The 21,861-nt window shown below is 32.4% G+C and overlaps 1 protein-coding gene across 50 annotated transcripts in view; it reads left to right on the top strand.

Annotated features, from left to right (window-relative positions):
* camta1b (calmodulin binding transcription activator 1b) overlaps positions 1-21,861 on the top strand; it is a 698,990-nt gene that overhangs the window by 426,455 nt on the left and 250,674 nt on the right. For all 50 annotated transcript variants that reach the window (XM_087274121.1, XM_087274128.1, XM_087274115.1 and 47 more), the window contains one exon: positions 20,248-20,383. In XM_087274121.1, the coding sequence (XP_087130247.1) occupies positions 20,264-20,383 (120 nt within the window). In that variant the 5' untranslated portion in view covers positions 20,248-20,263. The remainder of the gene's footprint in view (positions 1-20,247; positions 20,384-21,861) is intronic.

The raw sequence follows: 21,861 nt of genomic DNA on the forward strand, positions 1-21,861 counted from the left end.
GACTTTAAATTACAGAAATTTACTGTAAAATAATGGACTTTAAATTACAGAAATTTACTGTAAAATTAAAATAAAGAAATTACTATATTCTCTCGGTTACATTTTGGTCACTTAAGCTTAACCTGAAAGCTAGCAAAATGAGTAAGAAACATACGTCTTTGGAAAGTTTCTTTGCGAAGAGGAAAACATCAAGTGAAGGACCTAAGATCTGCCGAGGAATGCACTGTTTTGTCAGCTTGTTAACCTCTGAGAAAATAGTTGATGGTCACCTAGCAATCTACGTACACCAAACTGTCAAGCTTTGACCGGTCTGTGATGCTAAAAAGGTTGGGGGTGACTGCTTTACACCACCGTATATTATGCACGACGACAAGCTAACCAACTTCTTTTACTTGAGTAGGACGTTAATATTCACATTAATGTTCACATCGCCCTCTGGTGGATTTCATGGATATGGCATGTATGACTAAATGTACCCTAGTAACATATTTGAGATAGTCAAACATGTACACGGCACCCTCTAGTGGATTTGTGAAAACAAAACTGCAAGAAAACATAGTCCAGGGTACATATTCGTCGGTTCTCAAAAAATGTAGTCCCAGGCATATGTCCAGTGAGCTTGGGTTAAAAAAAACGATTGATCCTTTTATGTGGAAATGACAAACTGCAAGCTTTAGACGTTTATATCAGGTTTACATCTTATAAACGCAAATTGTTTCATTGTTTTAGATCACACTAGCTTATAGATTTCCTTAACACTAACATGCTCATATTAACATCTACAAAACTTTTCCACAAAACCTTTTAGGAAACAGTTTGTGCGCTGACAGCTGCACCAAATTCCGGATGCCAGATTTACCAGGACTAAATTGCAAACGTCTATCAGTTTGCCTGGAGGAAGAGCAGCGAGGATGTCCGGAGATTGGCTTGACAGCTGGTTGGAGCATATGAGGAATGTGTATCATTGTTGCATCGGCGGGATTTGTTTTGGGATGGAAGAGATTTGTTTGGATGTGCTCCGTCTTCGAGACACATGTCGCCCTGAAGCCCCTGTTTATCCCCGTCAGCTGTTCATCTGATGCTCAGTGCCTTCACCAGTGCGCATTGATTTTGCACAGTCAGGTCTGAGTTTGCAGACATGTTCACCGTCATCTCCTGCTGTCATTTCTAGGGAAATTTGCTTGACTAATATTTAAAATTTATTGCATTATATTTACAACAATTATATTTATCACTAAGCAAAAAGCGGTAGCACGGTGGCTCAGTGGTTAGCATTGTCGGCTCACAGTAAGAAGGTGGCTGGTTTGAGCCTCGGCTGGGTCAGTTGGCATATCTATATGCTGTTTGCATGTTTTGCCTGTGTTGGTGAGGGTTTCCTCTGGGTGCTCTGGTTTTCCCCACAAGTCCAAACACATGAATATTAGGGGGAATTGAATAAACTATGAACAATACATCTACTACTGTATTTTTTCATGTTAGTTAACGTTAGTTAATGAAAATACAGTAGTTCATTGTTAGTTCATGTTAACTCATGGTGCAATAACAAATGTTAACAAGCATGGACTTGGATGTTATTAATGCATTAGTAAATGTTCAATTATGATTAATAAATGCTGTACATGTGTCGTTCATGATTAGTTCATGTTAGTAAATGCATTAACTAATGAAACTTATTGTAAAGTGTTACCAAAACTTTTTTAAATACATCACTCACCAAGAAGCCTTACCCTAACCCATCGCGCACCCTGCCACCTTGGAGCCTTCGGATTTGACCGCTGACAATGTCCTCTAATAAGGCCAACACTGCCTTTGCCATAGACTAAAGGCTGATTTATAATTCTGTGTCAAACGCCGGCGTATGCTACGGCGCTGACGCATAGCCCTTCGCCGTGGCCATCGGCGTCACTGACGTGCACCTCTCAAAAATTTTAACTACACGTCGCAACAACACATAGCGCAAGCTCTGTGATTGGTCGGCTTGGTAGCGCTGACGAGTCTGGGCGGGACCGAGAGCCGCACGAATGGCGCGAGCGATTGTTTACAAGTGTGGAGTCCCGTGAAGGAGCTCCGGATGGAAAGTTTTGTTTTGTGTTTACCCCATAGTTAAAGTTGTTGCACGTCTGCCGGTTCCTGCCTCAAAATGAGCGAGTTTGAGCCACTTGTACATCCCGGAAGTGTTCAGGAAAAGCTAAAAAGCAGCGAAGAAACTCGACAAAGAGGAACATTTACACCTCACTGCCAACTAGCGTTTCGGAAGTGTTAATGGAGACCAACAGAGACAGCGCGCAGAAGTATAAATGCACAGCCACGCGCGTTGCATGCGCTGTGGGTTACGCCGGTCACTTCACGCAAAAGTATAAATCCGGCTTAAGGGTTGTATAAATTTTCAAATGCTTTAATATTCTAGGTTCTAAATCACATAATTGGTAAAAATATATATATGTATATATTGTGTCATTGAACCCATTTTATCAATTATGAATTAATACCAATGTTTTTCACATGTGTTGCTGTGATACTTTGTAGTATGCAATTTAGCAAAATTGCCTCCAGGAGTCTCCAATGGAAATAAAACAAACACACAAAAGACATACACGTACGCCAGACATGAAGTTGGGTAGACCAACGTACATTCTCACGCTAATTTCATCGTTAGTAAGTCCAAACGTGAGGGTGAAATCTGGTGTACGCAGTTTTTGTGCCTACACAGTGTTGATACATGAGGCCCCAGGAGTTTGCTTTCTGAACTATCTGAGACTTCACCCAGATCGTTTGTTTTCTTATTTTAAGCATAAACAAGATTTTTTTGTTTATTTATTTGTAACTAAACTGTATAATCTGTAACAATAAAATCTAAAAATAGAAAACACGATTTACGTTCAGACACTCTGACTATCATATTGGCCTTTCTCCATTTTTTTACTGTCATTTTTTTCTTGAATATTTCTCCTTGACTGTTTGAGTCAGGTCAGTTTCCAGATGCTGGTGTGTGTGTGGTGTAGGATGTACAGTGTTGGTCAATGGGCTTCAATGACAGTCTCCACATAACTGAATGGAATTACTGATGGCAACAATATGAGACCAAAGCCACATCTCCTTCTTTTTATATGTACATTTTTTATATTCCATCCTCTCTCAATGGAGTCCATCAGTGTCAAGAAGATAGACAGAAAGTATATTAAAACAATATTAAAATATACAACAACCCAAAAAGTATTTGAACATCCTTTTAAAAACATCTGAATGTCATTTCCCAGATATTATAAGGCTTCGTTCTTCTATATAATGCCCATTTTTCACAATTCAATCTCCATCTGATGCATAAAACCAAATCCAACTCTACTTTTTCATCTTCTCGTTGAATATCTTTCACAGAAACGTGTCACATTATTATAATAAAATGGCCAGTGAATGCTGTTTTATGTTGACTTTAAAGTGTCTGAATAGATTTTGAGGCTTCTTTACAATCCGTTCACAGTACAATACAGATGCACAGTCAAGAAAAGAGAGCTGCAATGGATAAAAGCTAAAAAAAAAAAAAAGTTTATTAAATTAAATGAATGATAAATAAAATAAATAAATAACTAATAATAATAATAATAATAAATAAATAAATAAATAAGTAAAATAATAATTCAATCTCCATTTAATGCAAAAAAAATAAAATAAATTAAAATAATTAAATCAATAAAATAAAATAAAATAAAATAAAATAAAATAAAATAAAATAAAATAAAATAAATAATAATAATAATAATAATAAATAAATAAATAGTTTATTCTCCACCTAATGCATAAAACTAAATCCAACTCTACTTTCCATTCTTCCCATTGAATATATTTCCCAGAGACGTGTGATATTATTATAATAAAATGGCCAGTGAATGTTGTTTTATGTTGACTTTAAAGTGTCTGAATAGATTTTGAGGCTTCTTTACAATCTGTTCACAGTACAATACGGATGTACAGTCAAGAAAAGAGAGCTGCAATGGATAAAAGCAAAAAATTAAAAATTAATTAATTAATTAATTAATAAATAAATTAAATTAAATTAATACTAAATAATATAAATAATAATAAAAATAAGTGAGGCTTCTAAACAATGTGTTTACACTACAATACAGATGCATAGACAAGAAAAGAAACCTGCAAGGGATAAAAGCATTTTTTTTTTATTTAGTTTAATTTAATAAAGTTAATAAATTATTAAATAATAAAATAAAATAAAATAAAATAAATAATAATATAAATAAATAAAACAATAGTAATCTCCATTCGAAAAAAATTTAATTAAATGAATAATAAAATAAAATAAAATAAAATAAAATTAAATTAAATTAAATAAAATTAAATAAAATTAAATTAAATAAATAAAATAAAATAATAATAAAATATATGATAAATAAAGTAAAATATTATAATGATATTAACAACAATAATAGTAATAATAATTATTATAATTTTAATAATAATAAATAAACAAAATTATCATAGTAATAATTATAATAAATAAAATAATAATTCAATCTTCAACTAATGCATAAAATGAAATGCAACTGTACTTTCTCATCTTCCCATTGAATATCTTTCACAGAAACCTGTCACATTAACATAATAAAATGGCCAGTGAATGCTGTTTTACCTTGACTTTAGAAGTGTCCGAATAGATTTTGAGCAATCTGATCACAATACAATACAGATGCACAGTCAAGAAAAGAGAGCTGCAAGGGAAGAAAGCTAAAAAATAAAATAAAAGCAAGGCCTCTCATATCGTTTGAAAAGATGAATTTAATCTCAGTGCAATCAGCTGTGTCTCTGGGCTGATCGTCAGCGGCGGTCCTTCCCCACAGGCCACGGACGCTTCGCTTTGCGGTTATTAACCTGAACAGTGGGCGCATCTGAGTCTGGGTTAATAAGCTGCTGTCTTCACCTCACTCTTTGTCGGGAGAACAATGTTGTCAAGCCTCCAGAAATTGGCAATTTGCAACAGAGATGGAAATGGAAGGCAAGGTGCTCGTCTGTGGAATGCTTCTTTTTATAGCCTGGCCCACCGGCGGAGCCTCGCTCTCCCACAGCCTTTTAATGATGGATATGAAATTACAGAGGTGTGAGACTGAGATGAGACGGGAATGAGAATAGACAGAGACGTGGCGAAGGTAGATAACCAGAAGCGAGTCTACTGTACTTTATTTAGACTGGGTTTAAAAAGGGCCAGAGTTAACAATGTGGTGTGAAAAACGGCATGGAAATAAAGCATCAGAGGAAGTTTCTGAAGCTTGTTTCTGCTTTCATTTATGCATTTGAACACAACAAGCACACTACTGAACAAAGTGGTTTTGGAATAAAAACAAACTCTGGAGCTGTTCACTTGTCATGAAAAAGCAGTCTCAACCATAAATCATGATGCTAGCTTTTGTTTTGTTTTGTTTCATTTCATTTTTTAATTTAATTTTATTCATTTTGTTTATTTTATTTTTAAAAAATACATTTATTTGACTTTTTTTATTTTATTTATTTTACATTTTATTTGTATTTTATTTATATTACATTTGATTTTTATTTTATTTTATTCACATTTTATTTTTTATTTAATTTATTTGACATTTTATCTGTTAATGTATTTACAATTCTATTTTTTGTTTAATTTATTTTTAGATTCTTTGTTTAATATTTAATTTTACATTTTTTATTATTTATTTAAATATTATTTTAGATTTTATTTTATATTATATTTTTATTCATTTATTTACAATTCCATTTTTTTGATTTTTTTTTTATTTAGTTTTAGATTTTTTAAATTTCATTTTAACATATATTTTTTTATTTATTATTGATTTATTTTTGTTTATTTAATTTTTTAACATTATTTGACATTTTATTTAATATAATATTTTTATTTATTTATTTATTTTTCACAATTCTATTTTTTTAGGTTTTTTAGTTTATTACACATTTTGTTTGTTTTTTGTATTTACAATTTCATTTTCTATTTAATTTATTTTTAGATTTTTTTGTTTAATATTTTATTTTTCATTTTATTTTAGATTTGTAATTTTTTATTATTTGTTTAAATAATATTTTACATTTTATTTAATATCATATTTTTATTCATTTGTTTATTTTTTACAATTCTATATATTTTTTTTGTTTATTTTATTTCATTTAACATAAAAAATCTTTCTAATGCAAATTTGCACCCCACAATTCTTTTGCATTTTATTTATCTACAATTGTTTTTGTCAGTTTGTTTTTTGTATATATTCACATGTACATGTTTTAAACATTTATTTAAGTTAACTTTTAATTTATAATAATATTTTTAGCATTTTGCATTGCGAATTGGAGTGGAGACCTTGTCAGTTTAAGTCAGTAAGGATTATTCTTTTTCCAAGTTCTAAGTTCCTGATTTCCTTATTCTAAAGGACAATAATGCCCTACAACAGAGAAGAAGCTCTGCTCTAAAACAGTGCTATTCTGTATCTCACAGTGCTAATGCGGTAGTTCAGAGGGAAGTACTCCATCGAGCTGCTTTTGAAGCATGTGTTGATTCTGATTGATTTTTGAAGGCTCGTCCGTCAGATGCGCAGCACCACGCAATACAAAACTAAGCGCCAGCCAGTACACAGCGAGGAAGATACCTACAGTTGAAATCAAAATGATTAGCCCTCCTGTGAATTTTATTTATTTATTATTCTGTTTTATTTCGGCTAGAATAAAAACAGTTTTTAATATTTTAAAGGTTTTAAAGACACTATTATTAGCCTCCTTAAGCAATTTTTTTATATTATACAATGATTTGCCTAACCTAATTAACTTAATGAACCTAGTTAAATGTCACTTTAAGCTGAATCGAAGTGTCTTGAAAAATATCTAGTAAAATATTATTTACTGTCATCATGGCAAAGAGAAAAGAAATCAGTTATTAGAAATTAGTTATTAAAACAATTATGTTTACAAATGTGTTGAAATTAATGTTAAAAATAAATTAGGGAATATAATATACAGGGGGCTAATAATTCCGGAGGGCTAATAATTCTGACTTTAACTGTATATATAACAACAGAGTGGAGATCTGCTCCTCCTCAAAGAGGCTTTTTTTGTAATACCCTGCAGTCCGGTGAAAATGAATTTGACTCCCTGTGGGTGTGAATCTCACTGAGATGCAGGAGGGTGTGTGTGTGTGTGTGTGTGTGTGTGTGTGTAAGTGTGGACAGGGAGCAGCCCGAGCCCCTGACAAACACAGATAGTCCACAGCCTCCAATGCTGATGTATTCATGAGGAGTCCTGCACCTCCAATGACTTAATTAACCCTGTGCAGATGCTCCAGCATGGGTCCTGCCACAGCAGATAACAGCAGGAGAACATGCAGGAAAACACATCATGCGTCGCTGTATCTCACGCTAGACTGGGGGAATGTTCTAGGTGTCTTGTCTCGCCTTTATGTTTCTCACACAACAACAGCGGCATTGTCGATTCGCTGAGATGTTTTGGAAAACTTTTTTTAAAAGGAATTTAAAGTGCAACTTGGAAGATTAGAGTTGCTTGTGTCACGTTAACAACAGTTCTGATTTGCTTTGCTTTCTGACTATTTGCAGTTGAAGACTAAATTACTCACCCTCCTGCAGTTGTGTAAAGTAACTAATTACAAATACTCAAATTACTGTAACTAATTACTTTTTCTCAGGAATTGTAATTTACTGAGTAGTAGTATACTTTACTCTTACTTGGATTATTTTTAGTGCTGTATCTGTACTTTTACTCCACTACTTTCCTTCAACCTGCAGACACTACTGTATTTTTTCTTGTCTATGGGGATTAGAAAAATCAGTCCTGGAATTCCTGTCCAATCAAATCACACATAGAAGGTAAATCGCCTCATAATGAACTACCTCAAGACATGGACGATTTATGTAGCAAACTGTTTGGAAGCATTAAAAGTGTCCAAGAAGACGTTCAAAATCAATATCAGTATTTGATGTCAATAGGATATTGGTTTAAGATGCTTGACATTAGATTTTGGTGACATTCTAACACAACCTAAAATCAACCAAATATCATCGTCATTTAACGTTGTTATCCGCTTGTTAAGTGGTGACGTGTTTGTGACGTATGTATACTGTTTCCGGGTCCAAGCCGCCACTCATTTGAGTGGAGAAATCGTTCATTTATGATCACGTTTTATTCCTATCACACATTAAAGTTAATTTGATATAAAATCATAGTGTACACAACAATCTCTGGGCTTGCTGCATAACAAATACCAAAAATTTAACAATTTATAAAAAATTAATCACTTTCTGGCCATCGGATATTAGGCATGGACATATATACTGCCATCGTGATTTTCGAAAGCCTTAAATCGCTTTGTAAACGTTTATTACCATTTCATGAGTCTCCCCATTCAGTTGAATAGAGCCCGGAAGCCGCTTCGTGTGACGTCACACTTAACAAGAGGATTAGACATGAAAATAAGGTTATCCTTAGACACTGAATTTTGGTTACCTGACATAACATAACATAACATGACATAACAACCTAAATCTAACCTAATATTAACGTCCTATGACGTTGTGTGCCTGCTGGGCAATAAATAAATGCACTACAGAATGTTACGTTTGCACACATCCACAAATTACATATAATGCATCAGCTTTTCAAGTTTTTCACAGCGTAATACTCACTACTTACTACTCATGAGTACTTTTAAAAGGGCTACTTTTTACTCTTACTTTGAGTAATATTTACAACAGATACCTTTACTCTACTTACACTACATTTTTAGTCAAGTATTGGTACTTTTACTTGAGTATGATTTTTCGGTACTCTTTCCACCACTGCCCTCTTGTGAAGTTTTAATACATTTACTTTACTTTTAACTATTTCCCAAGTGAAGTTTAATGGAGAGATTTGTTTCAACACATTTTTATATCGATATGGTATTTTTAATAACCAGTTTCTAATAACTGATGTCCCCATCAGGTTTTCTGAAAAGGGATGTCCTGATCAGGGTTTTTTTGCCCTCGAGTCTGAGTCTGAGTTGTTTGATTTTGAGTGGCTACCGATATCGAAACCCGATCCGATACGTCTATAATATATAAAAAAAAAGAATAAAGAAGAGCGAAGAAACAGATCCAGGATATTCCTTTTTTTTTTTTTTTTTTACTGAATACAATTTATTTTAGCATTCAACATTTCTGTTAACAAGCAGAGCGCTTCTGTGAGGTAGCTTAAACAATCAGGTAATAAATGACTTCAATTCTTCACTTTTGGAATTTAGTGCGACAGTAAATATATAATTAAACTTTATATAAAAACGAACAGCACCTCAACTTCAAATACCCGACTTGAAATTTACATATTTCACAGTTTATCAAATTTTAAATACCTCCAGACCACAGACTTTCTTGCGCTTTCCGGTTCAAGCTGCTTCCGTGTTCCACTTTACCGGCATTTAACCAATATCATCTTCAACTTTCCTTAAAACAAGTACAATTATCTGCCAATTTTCACCTTGAAATGTAGATATTTGGACTTTTCAACAATTATAAGTAAGAAAAATATTTTTTGTTGCGTAAATCATATAAACGCCTTATAAATACTGTATAAAGAAGGCAAATGTGTTGCCCCGGGTGTGTTTTATTGCACATTTCAGATGACAGATCCACTAGAGGGTGCTGTCTATATTTATTTGAATCTAAAATTTACTCGGATATATTTTGATGTAACCTATATGAGAATGTTGTCTTCAAATTCAAGTAATGAGAGCTTTTTTTTGTGATTATAACACATCAACTTACTCTGTGATGTATGTTATGGACATTATATAACTCTTTCTCTCCTTCTGTCTCTCTCTCTCTCTCTCTCTATAAATAAATAAATAAATATATATATATATATATATATACATATATATATATGAATGGTTTAAATAATTTTTAAAGGTTTTTAAATTAAGCTTCTCCTGCCCACCAAGGCTGCATTTATTTCATAAAAATTACAGTACAACATGTAAAACTGTGCAAAAGTAGTTTTTAATTTAATTTAATTATTTATTCCAGTGATTTTAATGATGAATTTTCAGCTTCATTACTCGTCTCCAGTCACATGATCCTTCAGAAATCACTCTAATATTCATTATTTTTATTGTTATTAGTATTATTATTGTTAATGGTGATAGTAATTAAAGCAAGAATGCTTGAATGCTTTAAAACTACATACAATAAGAAAGCAGTTTAATAAATATCAATTAAATAACAAATAAATATAAAACTATATATATATATATATATATATATATATATATATATATATATATATATATATATATATATATATATATATATATATATATATATATATATATATATATAGCATATTAAATAAAAATAATAATTACATTTTTTTTAAATGCCGCCTTGATGAACTGAATAATTTTCTTAAAAATATAAACATGAAAAAAAATAAAACTGACTCAAAACTTTTGACCGGTAGTGTATATATATATATATATATATATATATATATATATATATATATATATATATATATATATATATATATATATATATATATATATATATATATATATATATATATATTAAATACAGTCCTGTAACTCCTGGTAAACTATAATTTAGACTCAACATTGCATATCTTGCGATGTGCACATTGTGATATTAATATATATATATAGAATATATAGAAGACTTATATATATATAAGACTTTCTCCAGCAGAAAAAGTATTAAAGGAAATACTGCGAAAATCCTTTTCCTATTAAAACATTAGAAATATTAGAAAATAATGAAAATGTATATATTTATATCCATACATCCATTCAAATACCACTTCCATTCCAATTAAAATATCAGTCCACCTTTGTCTGTGTTGTGGCTGATTCAATTAAAATTCACGCTCATGAATTGCATGTGAACCAGGTCTGCAGTTCTGGATTGTGGACACCTCAGGTGTCAACAACAGCAAAAGTCGGCCTTCATTTACACAGAGCTGAATCCTAAAACTTAAACATGCTGTGCCATTTCCTTCTGGAAATGCAAATCTTGTTTACCTCACTGTTGGACTTTTTTTTTTTTTTTTGGTCAAAGAGTATAAATATGTTGAAACCCGAGGGCAAAGAAAACAGTTTAAAAACATCTCCAACATAAGCGGCGTTATGTTTTTAGTAATGATTTAATTAGGTTTAATAGCTTCCGTGGCTTTACCCTTTTCACACTCATCCAGTTAACACAATGCCGAAGCCTCGATGTGATTTTCCCCGAGGGCCCAAACTCAGCGCCGTCTTTCCATTACCGTTCACACCACAGCTCCAAATGCCACCACCATTGATAACCCCCAGCCCCCAGAGGGAAAGCCTGAAAACGAGACGATCGGGAAGCCCACTCGTATGCAGCAACTCCTGTATGCAATTATTCAGCCATGAATGCTGTGGCCTTTCCATGCCCTTTTGGAAAACTCACCCTGACCAAATGCTCGCTGGGGTTGCTCGGTCTGGGGGCGTTGTGCATTTTAAGGTTAGCGCTTGTTGCCTGTGGTCGCCTTATTGATCCCGGGCAGCCTGGTGCTCTCTGCTTTTTGGAGATAAGGCAACAGACTCGACCCCCTCCTTATCCCGCCAGACTTACAAACACAAACACCCAATTTCTAATCCACTTGTGGGCTGCTGAAGACAGACAGGCCTTTATTTATACCCTTTCAAGCCGTCCTCGGGGTCCGCCGTTCCGATAAGCCGTGTAGGGACATCAGTTTTCTTGTTTGGAGGCAATCAGACGTAGACGAAACCCTCCACCCATCACTGTCCCGAACACCGTCTGTTTCGAGAAAGAGGAGCCAAGCAGACCGAAGCTCCAGGTTCACGCCAGTGTTGATGGTATCAGAGTAAGCATGCGAAAAGGATCAAACTCATGGCTGATAGCGTGCGATAGGATATAGTGGAGAATACGGTATGAAGTAGACCCGCGAATTGGGATTGGTTACAAATGTGAGTCAAACTGAAGGTGAAACTTGACGCTAGTTACTGGAATTGGGGGGAAAGCAGTTGCCTCTTCAACAATTCTCAACCAGGTCAGAAAAGTTGTGTTTCTGTTCATTTCAAGTCCTAAAAGAATTTTGAGATGACTCAAGTTATCTCGAGTGATCACTTTTGAAAGCTCTTGTGTCAGAAATAGTCACGTATAAACAATATTCATGCATTCATTTTCTTGTCGGCTTAGTCCCTTTATTAATCCGGGGTCGCCACAGCGGAATGAACCGCCAACTTTTAATCCGGGGTCACCACAGCGGAATGAACCGCCAACTTATCCAGCTCATTTTTACACAGCAGATGCCCTTCCAGCCGCAACTCATCTCTGGGAAACGTATAAACAATGTATAGTTCTAATTACACTGTAAAAAAAAAAAAAAAGATCGTAAAAAAAAAAGGTCAAATGACTGGCAGCTACGGCTGCCAAACAAAAACCATAAAATTAAGATAAAATATCTTTGTGAAACAAAGTGCAAAAAATAATAAATCTACAGATATTTTCATTAAATGTTTACAGAGAAACTGTTATTTTACAGATATTTCCTATTATTACAATCAAATCCATTTAATAAAGTAACACAATAAGAGTTTTACAGAAATACACTGTTATTTTACAGACTTTTCCTAGATTATTACGATCAAATCCCTTTAATAAAGTAACACAATAAGAGTTTTACAGAGAAACACTGTTATTTTACAGATGTTTCCTATTATTACGATCAAATCCATTTAATAAAGTAACACAATAAGAGTTTTACAAAGAAACACTTATTTAACAGATGTTTTCTATTACGATCAAATCCATTTAATAAAGTAACACAATAAGAGTTTTACTTTTGCTTTTCACAATAAGAGTTTTATTTTTACTTACTTTTACAGAGCAAGTAATTACAGTTTATTTCTTTAATTTTATGGAATTTTAAATGTGTTTAAAAAACAGGAAAAAACACTGTGTATATAATATGGCAATTTTATTGTATAAAACAGACAAATTGCTGTAATTTGTCATTAATTATATAATACATAAAATAACTGTCAAGCTGTTAATTTAGACATAATACAGATATTGTTTGTAATTTTTACAAACTTTTGAAATTAATTAAAAATATCAGAAAAAATACAGTAAAAAATAATAATATAATTTTCCTGTATATAAAACACAAATGTCAGTAATTTGTCTTTAATAATAAAGTACCTAAAATGAAAGTCAAACTGTTAATTTAAAGGGATTGTTTGTCATTTTTCTAAGTTTTGAATATAATGTGAAATGACAAAAAAAAATGACTAACATTTTTTTTAATTTTTTCTGTAAAATTATTATTATTATTATTATTTTTTTTTTACAGTGGGCTTGACATTAACACCCGTCAAATGCGAGTAGATTTCCGCTGTGGCAGGTTAGGCCCCATTTACACTTATGCGTTTTAGTTTGAAAACACATAAGTTTTGCTATGGTTACGCCATCTGTCCACACTACGCCTGAGTTTTCGAGCGCGAAAAGGGAGCGTTTTAGAAACGCTGGAGAGGCCTTTTCATTCTAAAACGCTGTTGCTCCGTCTCAGTGTGGATGGGGGAAAACGGAGACATCTGAAAACGGAGGCGGGGCTGAAGTCATTCGCTACCTGATTGGGGCTTTTGTGTCATTGCGTATCCTTCCCTTATTCGTCAAGCTCCTATCACATGACTATAACACATAGCTTTAAGGCTACCAGAAGACAGCAGACCAGCCTTCAATGTAAACAACATGGACACAGAAACGGGAGCGTTGTTTGCACTATTGTCTCCTTATAGGCGGCATTGCACAGTTATTCATTTGTTATGTTTAGTAACAACTCAACCTCGTCTTCTGTCCACAAAAATACCTCTCTTGCTTTCTTTACCATCGCGTTCATTGTTCAACCGGCGTTTGTTGACTAACAATAACCAAATGCCGAGCGAGACGCATGCTTTCTGTTTATACTGGAACGCGCATGCCCAGAGTGCGCGAATGGTCACATGATATACGTTTTTGGTGGCGTAGTGTGGACGGAGATATGTTCAGAAAGGCTAGGTGAAACGCTAGTGTGGATGCAGGTCATTTTTGATCTAAAACGCCGTTTTAAAACTAAAACGCACTAGTGTAAACGGGGCCTTAGACTCAACTCTGACTTCTGACTTCAACTGTACATTCAGGTCTGCATGTTTTATGCTCACTAAGCTTCCTGCATCCCAATAAAGGACATTACCAGAGCAAACACTGAGTTTTTTTTGATCGAACATATCCTTATTTCACAAGTTTTCATTCTGTTTGTTACCTCAATTCAAGCTCAGGCATTTTACACACATTCTCCAATCCGTTCTAAATGCTGCACAACCTGTTTCCCCACCGCACCATCAGAGGCTGCGATTAGCGACGCTCCTCGATAAGATGCTCAAACACTGATGGAATCTCGTCCTCAGAAAAACCCTCGACACCCCCGCGCACGGCAGAAATCAAATTGGCTTCAATCAGACCCACAATTACATTAGATGGCGTCTGATAGCAGCTCACGGCGGCACATGTGCTCGTCCACACGTGTTTTTTTTGGCGTCCGCCGCGTGCCGTAGTCCTGTCACCGCGGTAATGAGCTGATTGACGGATGAGTGTGATTGCTGACATTGAGGGGAATACATGGGGGGTGATTTGTTACCGCCTGCCACCTCTGTTATCGCTTATTAAATCAACAGGCAAGGTGAGGAGATATGAAAACAGTCAGGACTCCTGCAAGGATAAACAGATCAGCTTCTGCGCCATATGGAATAGCAGTCCTTTAGGTGGCTAAATGCCAGCGTAACTGTACAAACACCAGGAGCTTCTGTCTGTTAACAGCCGTCTGATGTCCTGCGGCTCCAGTCCAGCATTCAGATGTTTGTTTTGGGGTCTCTCGTGTGTGTGTGTGTGTGTGTGTGTGTAATGCAGTATTTATTCAATTTTTTAATATTTTCAGATCTTTAACCTTCATTTGGGACGGTTGTATTTGGTAATACACTCAAAACAAATGACTTTTGCTGCTTGTTCAAATTACTTATTTAGGATGAGTTGAAACAACACAATTCTCAAGTTTTACCCGAAAAATATTAGTAAAAGACTAAAATTAGCAACTAGAAAAGAATGGAGATCAGAATTTGTATTGTGTTACTTTGAATGATTGACAGTTGTAATTTAAAAAATCTGAATTTTTATATGACAAAAAAAGTTTTAAATCAAATTTTTCTTAATATTTTTTTTATTTGAATTAGATTTTTTTGTTGTTGTGTTGACTTTCTTAATTTGAATTAGATTTTTTTTTTTTTTTGGATTAGATTTTTTTTCATTGAAATTTTAATTTCTTAATTTAAATTATTATTTTTTATTTGAATTTGAATTTTCTAATTTAAATAAAAAATGTATTTGAACTAGATTTTTTTATATTTGAATTTCTTAATTTAAATTAGATTTTTTTTATTTGAATTTGAATTTTTTGATTTTGGTTTTGATTTTTCTATTTGAATTAGATTTTTATTGAGTTTCTTAATTTATATTAGAATTTCTTAATTTAAAACTAGAATTTTTTTATTTGAATTTGATATTTTTTATTTAAATTTTAATTTCTGAATTTGAATTAGATTTTTTTATTTCGATTTTTTAAATTTGATTTATAATTTTTTATGTGAATTTGATTTTTTTTATTTGAATTAGATTTGTTTATTTAAATTATATTTTTTAAATTTGGATTTAAATTTCTTAATTTGAAATTGAATTTGATCCTTGAACATTAAACATCTGAAATTTAAGGCAGTATTTGTATAGACATATTTTTAAACTTACCGTAGACGTCTATTCAAATATATATGAGTTTAATTTTACATTAGGCTATATGTAGACAAAAAAAACACCTATTTTTACCTATTTCCAGAACCCCCATTAATTTGCACCCTGTAATTCGGTGATCATCTACTCTTACCTGTTGATGATCCCTGACCTACTTTCTGCACTGAATCTAAATTTCACAAACTGAATTTCTGGTTTTGAATTTCAGAATATTTTTTGTTGTGTTACTGTGGCACAGTGGGTAGCATAATCACCTCACAGCAAGAAGGTCACTGATTCGAGCCCCAGCTGAGTCAGTTGGCATTTCTGTGTGGAGTTTCCATGTTCTCTCCGTGTTGGCGTGGGTTTCCTCTGGGTGCTCCAGTTTCCCCCACAGTCCAAACACATGCGCTTAAGGTGAATTGGATGAACTAAATTGGCCGTAGTGAATAAGTGCATGTGAATGTGAGAGTGTATGGGTGTTTCCCAGTGCTGGGTTGTGACTGAAAGAGCATCCATTGCGTAAAACATGTGCCGAAATAGTTGGCAGTTCATTCCACTGTGGCAACCTCTAATAAATAAAGCCAAAGGAAAATGAATGAATGATACTCTCTTTCTGACATAACAGTCATGAACCTCTGCACTGTACCATTGTTGCACCAAGCAGAGTGATAACATGAAGCACAGGAGAATGGCTTACTATTTCAGGGTGCCTTAAAACAAAATGCTAATGGTCTAATCCGATTCAATTCATTAGGCTAAGCTAAGCTAAAAGTGACTCCACCAAAGCAACCAGTTGGCTTAGTGGATTCTAAAGTGGTTCAAGTCTACTGTTCAACTCTCCAAGACTTATAAAATGAGTGGAGTGTTCCTTTAAGTGCAACGACTACATAGATGATGCATTATGAATACATTAGAAAGCATTACAATCCCATTTATTATTCATTCTGCACGTATCTAAAACTCTGCTGAGGCCGTATCGACTGCCTGTGTTTAATCAAACATATACTGTACCGTCCTTGAAAAAGACAGTATTCCCAACCACCTTTCTCTGATATTTTCCATTTCTACATTAAGTCGCTGAAACAGAAGAGGCGTCCTGTCATCCGAGTGTGATAACAGAACGGTTAGCACTCCTTTCGGCCCTGCTCTCCATGTATAAATATGTATAGTTCTGATAAGATTAATTGGATCGCCTAAGTACACGGAGAGAAGAGAGCTCTTGTTCCGGCTGCTTTTGGGAAATCTGCTCCGGGCCCACCTCACATTCCTCCCTTTGCTAAAGTGCTTCATTTTTTTCCTGGAACAAACTGCCTTCAATTAAAAAAGAAAATGGCTTACCCAAAGGTCCTGAGGAAAAGGAGCCGAGTAAATGGCTTGAAACACACTCACGATAAATAGTCCTGTTAAAATATTAAGCATTCTGAGAAGCGCTCGATACAAAAAAATAAATAAAAATACGTTCACCTGTGTCTTAATGGGGGAAACGTACAGTATGTGTCTTTGCACTTTTAACACTAAGAGAAATGAGCATCATTTACTGTATGGGGAGGCTTATGAAAACATTTCTAGTGCAAAAAAAATAGATATATGGATAAAAAATTACAAAAAAAATAAAATAAATAAGGGCAAAAGGGAGAAATGTTAATTGTTTTGATGATATTAAAGTGCAAATTATTTTAAATATATTTTTATATATATGAAAATGTTTAATGTTTTTTAATAATAATATATATATATATATATATATATATATATATATATATATATATATATATATATATATATATATATATATATATATATATATTTTTTTTTTTTTTTTTTTTTTTTTTTTTACACACACAGATATTAGAGATGAGTTATTAAAACTATTAACTATTATGTTTAAAATGTGTTAAAAAACAGGAGGGCTTAATAATTTTGACTTCAACTGCATTTATAATTATTTTTTATTCTCATAAAAATCTATTACAATCTAGTATTTTAAATATATTTATTCTTTATTTTTTTCGTTTAAAACAGTTTTTATGTGGATTAAAATGTAAAAAAAAAATTTAAAAATTATAATAATATAAATATATATATTAATAAAATAAAACTTAAAAATGAAAAAAAATCATGATCATGAATAAAAAATTTATAATAATAATAATACATTCATTCATTTTATTTTTGGCTTAGTCCCTTTATTACCTTTATTAATCCGGGGTTGCCACAGTGGAACGAATCGCCTAGCCAACACATGTTTCCCGCAGCGGATGCCCTACCAGCCGCAACCCATATCTGGGAAACACACCCATTCACACTCATACACTACGGACAATTTAGCCTACCAAATTCACCTGTACTGCATGTGTTTGAACTGTGAGGGAAACCGGAGAACCCGGAGGAAACCCACGTGAACGCAGGGAGAACATGCAACTCTATACAGAAACGCCAACTGATTAGCCGAGGCTTGAACCAGCGACCTTTTTGTTGTGAGGCAACAGCACTACCTACTGCGCCACTGCGTCGCCCAATATTAATAATAATAATAATAATAATAATAATAATAATAATAATAATATTAATAATAATAATAATAATATATTATTATTATTAATAGTATTTACATTATGTATATTGTTATGTAAAAAATTATATAAAATAATATATAAACAAATATAAAAATAAATTGCAAACAGTAGTATTTTGACTTTATTTTATTACTGCAGATCAAACTGCCTAAGTGACAATTTTATAGTATTTAAATATATTTTTATTTAGTTTTTTTTATAGTTTGTATGTACATTAAAATTTTAAAAAATATTAATATAAGCAGTTAAAGTCAGAATTATTAGCCCCCCTGAATTATTAGCATGCATGTTTATTTTTCCCCCAATTTCTTTTTAATAAAGAGAAGATTTTTTTCAAAACATTTCTAATCATAATGTTTTTAACAACTTTTTTTTCTAATATCAGATTAATTTTATCTTTGCCATGAAGACAGTAAATAATGTTCGACTAGATATTTTTCAAGACGCTTCTATACAGCTTAAAGTGACATTCAAAGGCTTAACTAGGTTAATTAGGTTAACTAGGCAGGTTAGAGTAATTAGGCAAGTTATTGCGTAATGATGGTTTTTCTGTAGACTATCGAAAACAAATAGCTAATAATTTTGACCTTGAAATGTTTTTTTTTTTTTTTATCAAATCTACTTTTATTCTAACCGAAATAAAAGAAAGATTTTTGTCCAGAAGAAAAAATATTATCAGACATACTGTGAAAATTGCATTGCTCTGTTAAACATCATTTAAGAAATATTTAAAAAAGGAAAAAAAAAAATCAAAGGGGGGCTAATAATTCTGACTTCAACTTAATATTATTATTATTATTATTATAAAAAATCTATTAGAATTTATTATGGTATTTTATATATATATATATATATATATATATATATATATATATATATATATATATATATATATATATATATATATATATATATATATTTAATTATTTTTTTTTAATAGAATACCCATTTTAATTAGTTGTGATTTGAAAATAATTAATAGATTAAGTAACTGAAAAAAATGCATAAAAAATTAATATCACCTTTTTAGGAGACATTTTAAGCAGAAATTCATCGTTGAGCCATTTTGCTTGAGGAAAAAATGCCGCTCTTATTCAGACCAGTCCCATTTTCTTTTGGTTTTCTTCATTTTTGTCTATTGTTTTGCCATTGAACAAGTAAAAAGTGTCAAAAAGTCTAAAACTAAATCCGAACTGCAGATCAAACTCTGTCTCCCACTCAGGGTCTGTGAGGTTTCAGACTTCGGCCTCTTCCCACACAGCATGGCATCAGCTGGCAGGACTCTTTAGCTTTGGCGAATAGTAACCCAGAAACATGTTCATTGCATGGCTGAAAAATGAGCGGAAGCAACCACTGCACAAGACAACAAAACATATAAACAGTTGCCATTAAATACAGTCCCGAGACCGATTGTTTCTGTGTCAAAGCAAGAAGTGGGTTGAGAAGAAGAGCCGCCAATAAAGCTCTAGTATAAATGTGAACGTGCAGCAACATAAAGGGTCTCAATGCCATATTAATCCTGCTAGTGCTGCGCTCTGGAAGGCTTTTCGTCAAGCTAACGTGTTTTACTCCATCTCCGATACGCTTATGATAGTAATGAGCTGTACGTTCCTCACATCAGCTCTGAGCGATGGAGGATCCGGTCATTGCTTTGTTAAAGTGTTTTATTATTAGTGTTGAGTTACGAATTGTTTTGAGGGAATTTCTTGTGTATGTAAATTGAAGGAGGTTGGATTACTACACATGCTCATTGTGTGTTTGCTAAATCCACTTCCTGACAGCGGTGTAATGTAAGCTCTGTGTGTTTCTGTTTGTCTCAGGCCGCAGAATGGCTCTATGATCCTCTACAACAGGAAGAAGGTGAAGTACAGAAAAGATGGCTACTGCTGGAAGAAGAGGAAAGATGGCAAAACCACACGGGAGGATCACATGAAGCTCAAAGTGCAGGGAGTCGAGGTGAGAGGCGTTTCACTTATTAATGGCCTGATGTGATCGCTGCACATTCGGAAGGCTCACAGATGCTGATCTGTGGGTTGGCTTGGGTTTGGACAGTTTTGGTTGCAGCTGGCTCTAGTGGCACCAAACGTGCTTGGAAATTGCTTTTTGGGTTTTGTTTATAAATCTCTGGCTATTATCTTACTTAATTTATTTGTTCTTTCTTTCTTTCTTTCTTTCTTTTTTTCTTATTTTTTAATAATATGTTTAATTATTTGTTTATTATTTAATTATTTAATATATTTGGTTTATTTAATATATTTATTTATATTTATTTATTTAATTTTATTTAATTAAAAAAATTATTTAAGTTCAATTTTAATATAAGCTATTTTAATTTAATTTATTTAATTTTTATTAAATATTTATTTTATTGTAGTTATTTAGATTTTATGTTATTTGTTTTAATTTATTTAGTTGTTCATTTTATTTATTTTCTTTTTAGTTAATTAATTTTTATTTTATTTTTATTTTATTTTTTATTTAGTTTTATGTTTTTTCTATTTTTTGTTTCTTTAGATTTTTTATTTCTTTTTATTTTATTTTATTTTATTTATCTTTTTATTTGTTTTTCAATTTACTTTAACTTAATTTTTTTAATACTGTTATTATTTTTTTATTTCCATTTTTGTTACTTTAGATTTTTTAATTCTTTTTATTTTATTATTTTTTATTGTATTATTTTATTTATGTTTAATTTAATATGTTTTTATTTAATTCATTTTATTTCATTTTATTTTATTAAAAATGTTTGTTTAAAGGCAAGGTACTTTTGGTGAATATGGTACATATTAATAGCAGTTATAATAATTGCAATTTTGCAATTGATTTATAGCAGTATATGAATTGTGAAATGTTCTAAAATGTTATATCTAAATATGCAAATGAGTCATTATTTCATGTAAGCATTGCTAATTTACACACATTTCTAGCACAAAAATCTGAACAATGGATGAAGTCGAAAATTCGGGTTGCGATGAGGTTGAAAATTCTTGCCAATTCTTGATTTTTTGAGTCTCTCTGTTTATTTCTGTAAAGCTTGATATATGTGAGTCTTGTTGAAGTAGAGATTTATGCTGGTAGAATTAGCTTTTTAAACAACTGCTTATAAAAAAATGGTATTGTAAGTTATACGTATTTAGACTAAAAGTGACAGTGCCTTCTGTGTTGTGGCCCCAAAGCTCTGGAACCCTCTAGCACTTTTTAAAAAGCATTAAAAGACACACGTTGTTATGTTTTTGGCCAAGCTTTCAATTACCAGTGTGGTGAGCTGGTTTTGCATTGGTGTTTTTATGCTTGGATTTTTAACTTGTTTTGATATGTGTTTCTTTTATTGATATGTTCTCTTTTAGCTGTAGTTTTTTTTTTTTCAGTTTTCTTTTATTGTAAAGCACTTTGTGACTTAGGCCCAATCCCAGTTCTAGCTCTTCCTGTTACCC

This window comes from Danio rerio, chromosome 11 (genome assembly GCF_052040795.2).
Source record: "Danio rerio strain M-AB ecotype USA chromosome 11, GRCz13ab, whole genome shotgun sequence".
NCBI lineage: Eukaryota > Metazoa > Chordata > Actinopteri > Cypriniformes > Danionidae > Danio > Danio rerio.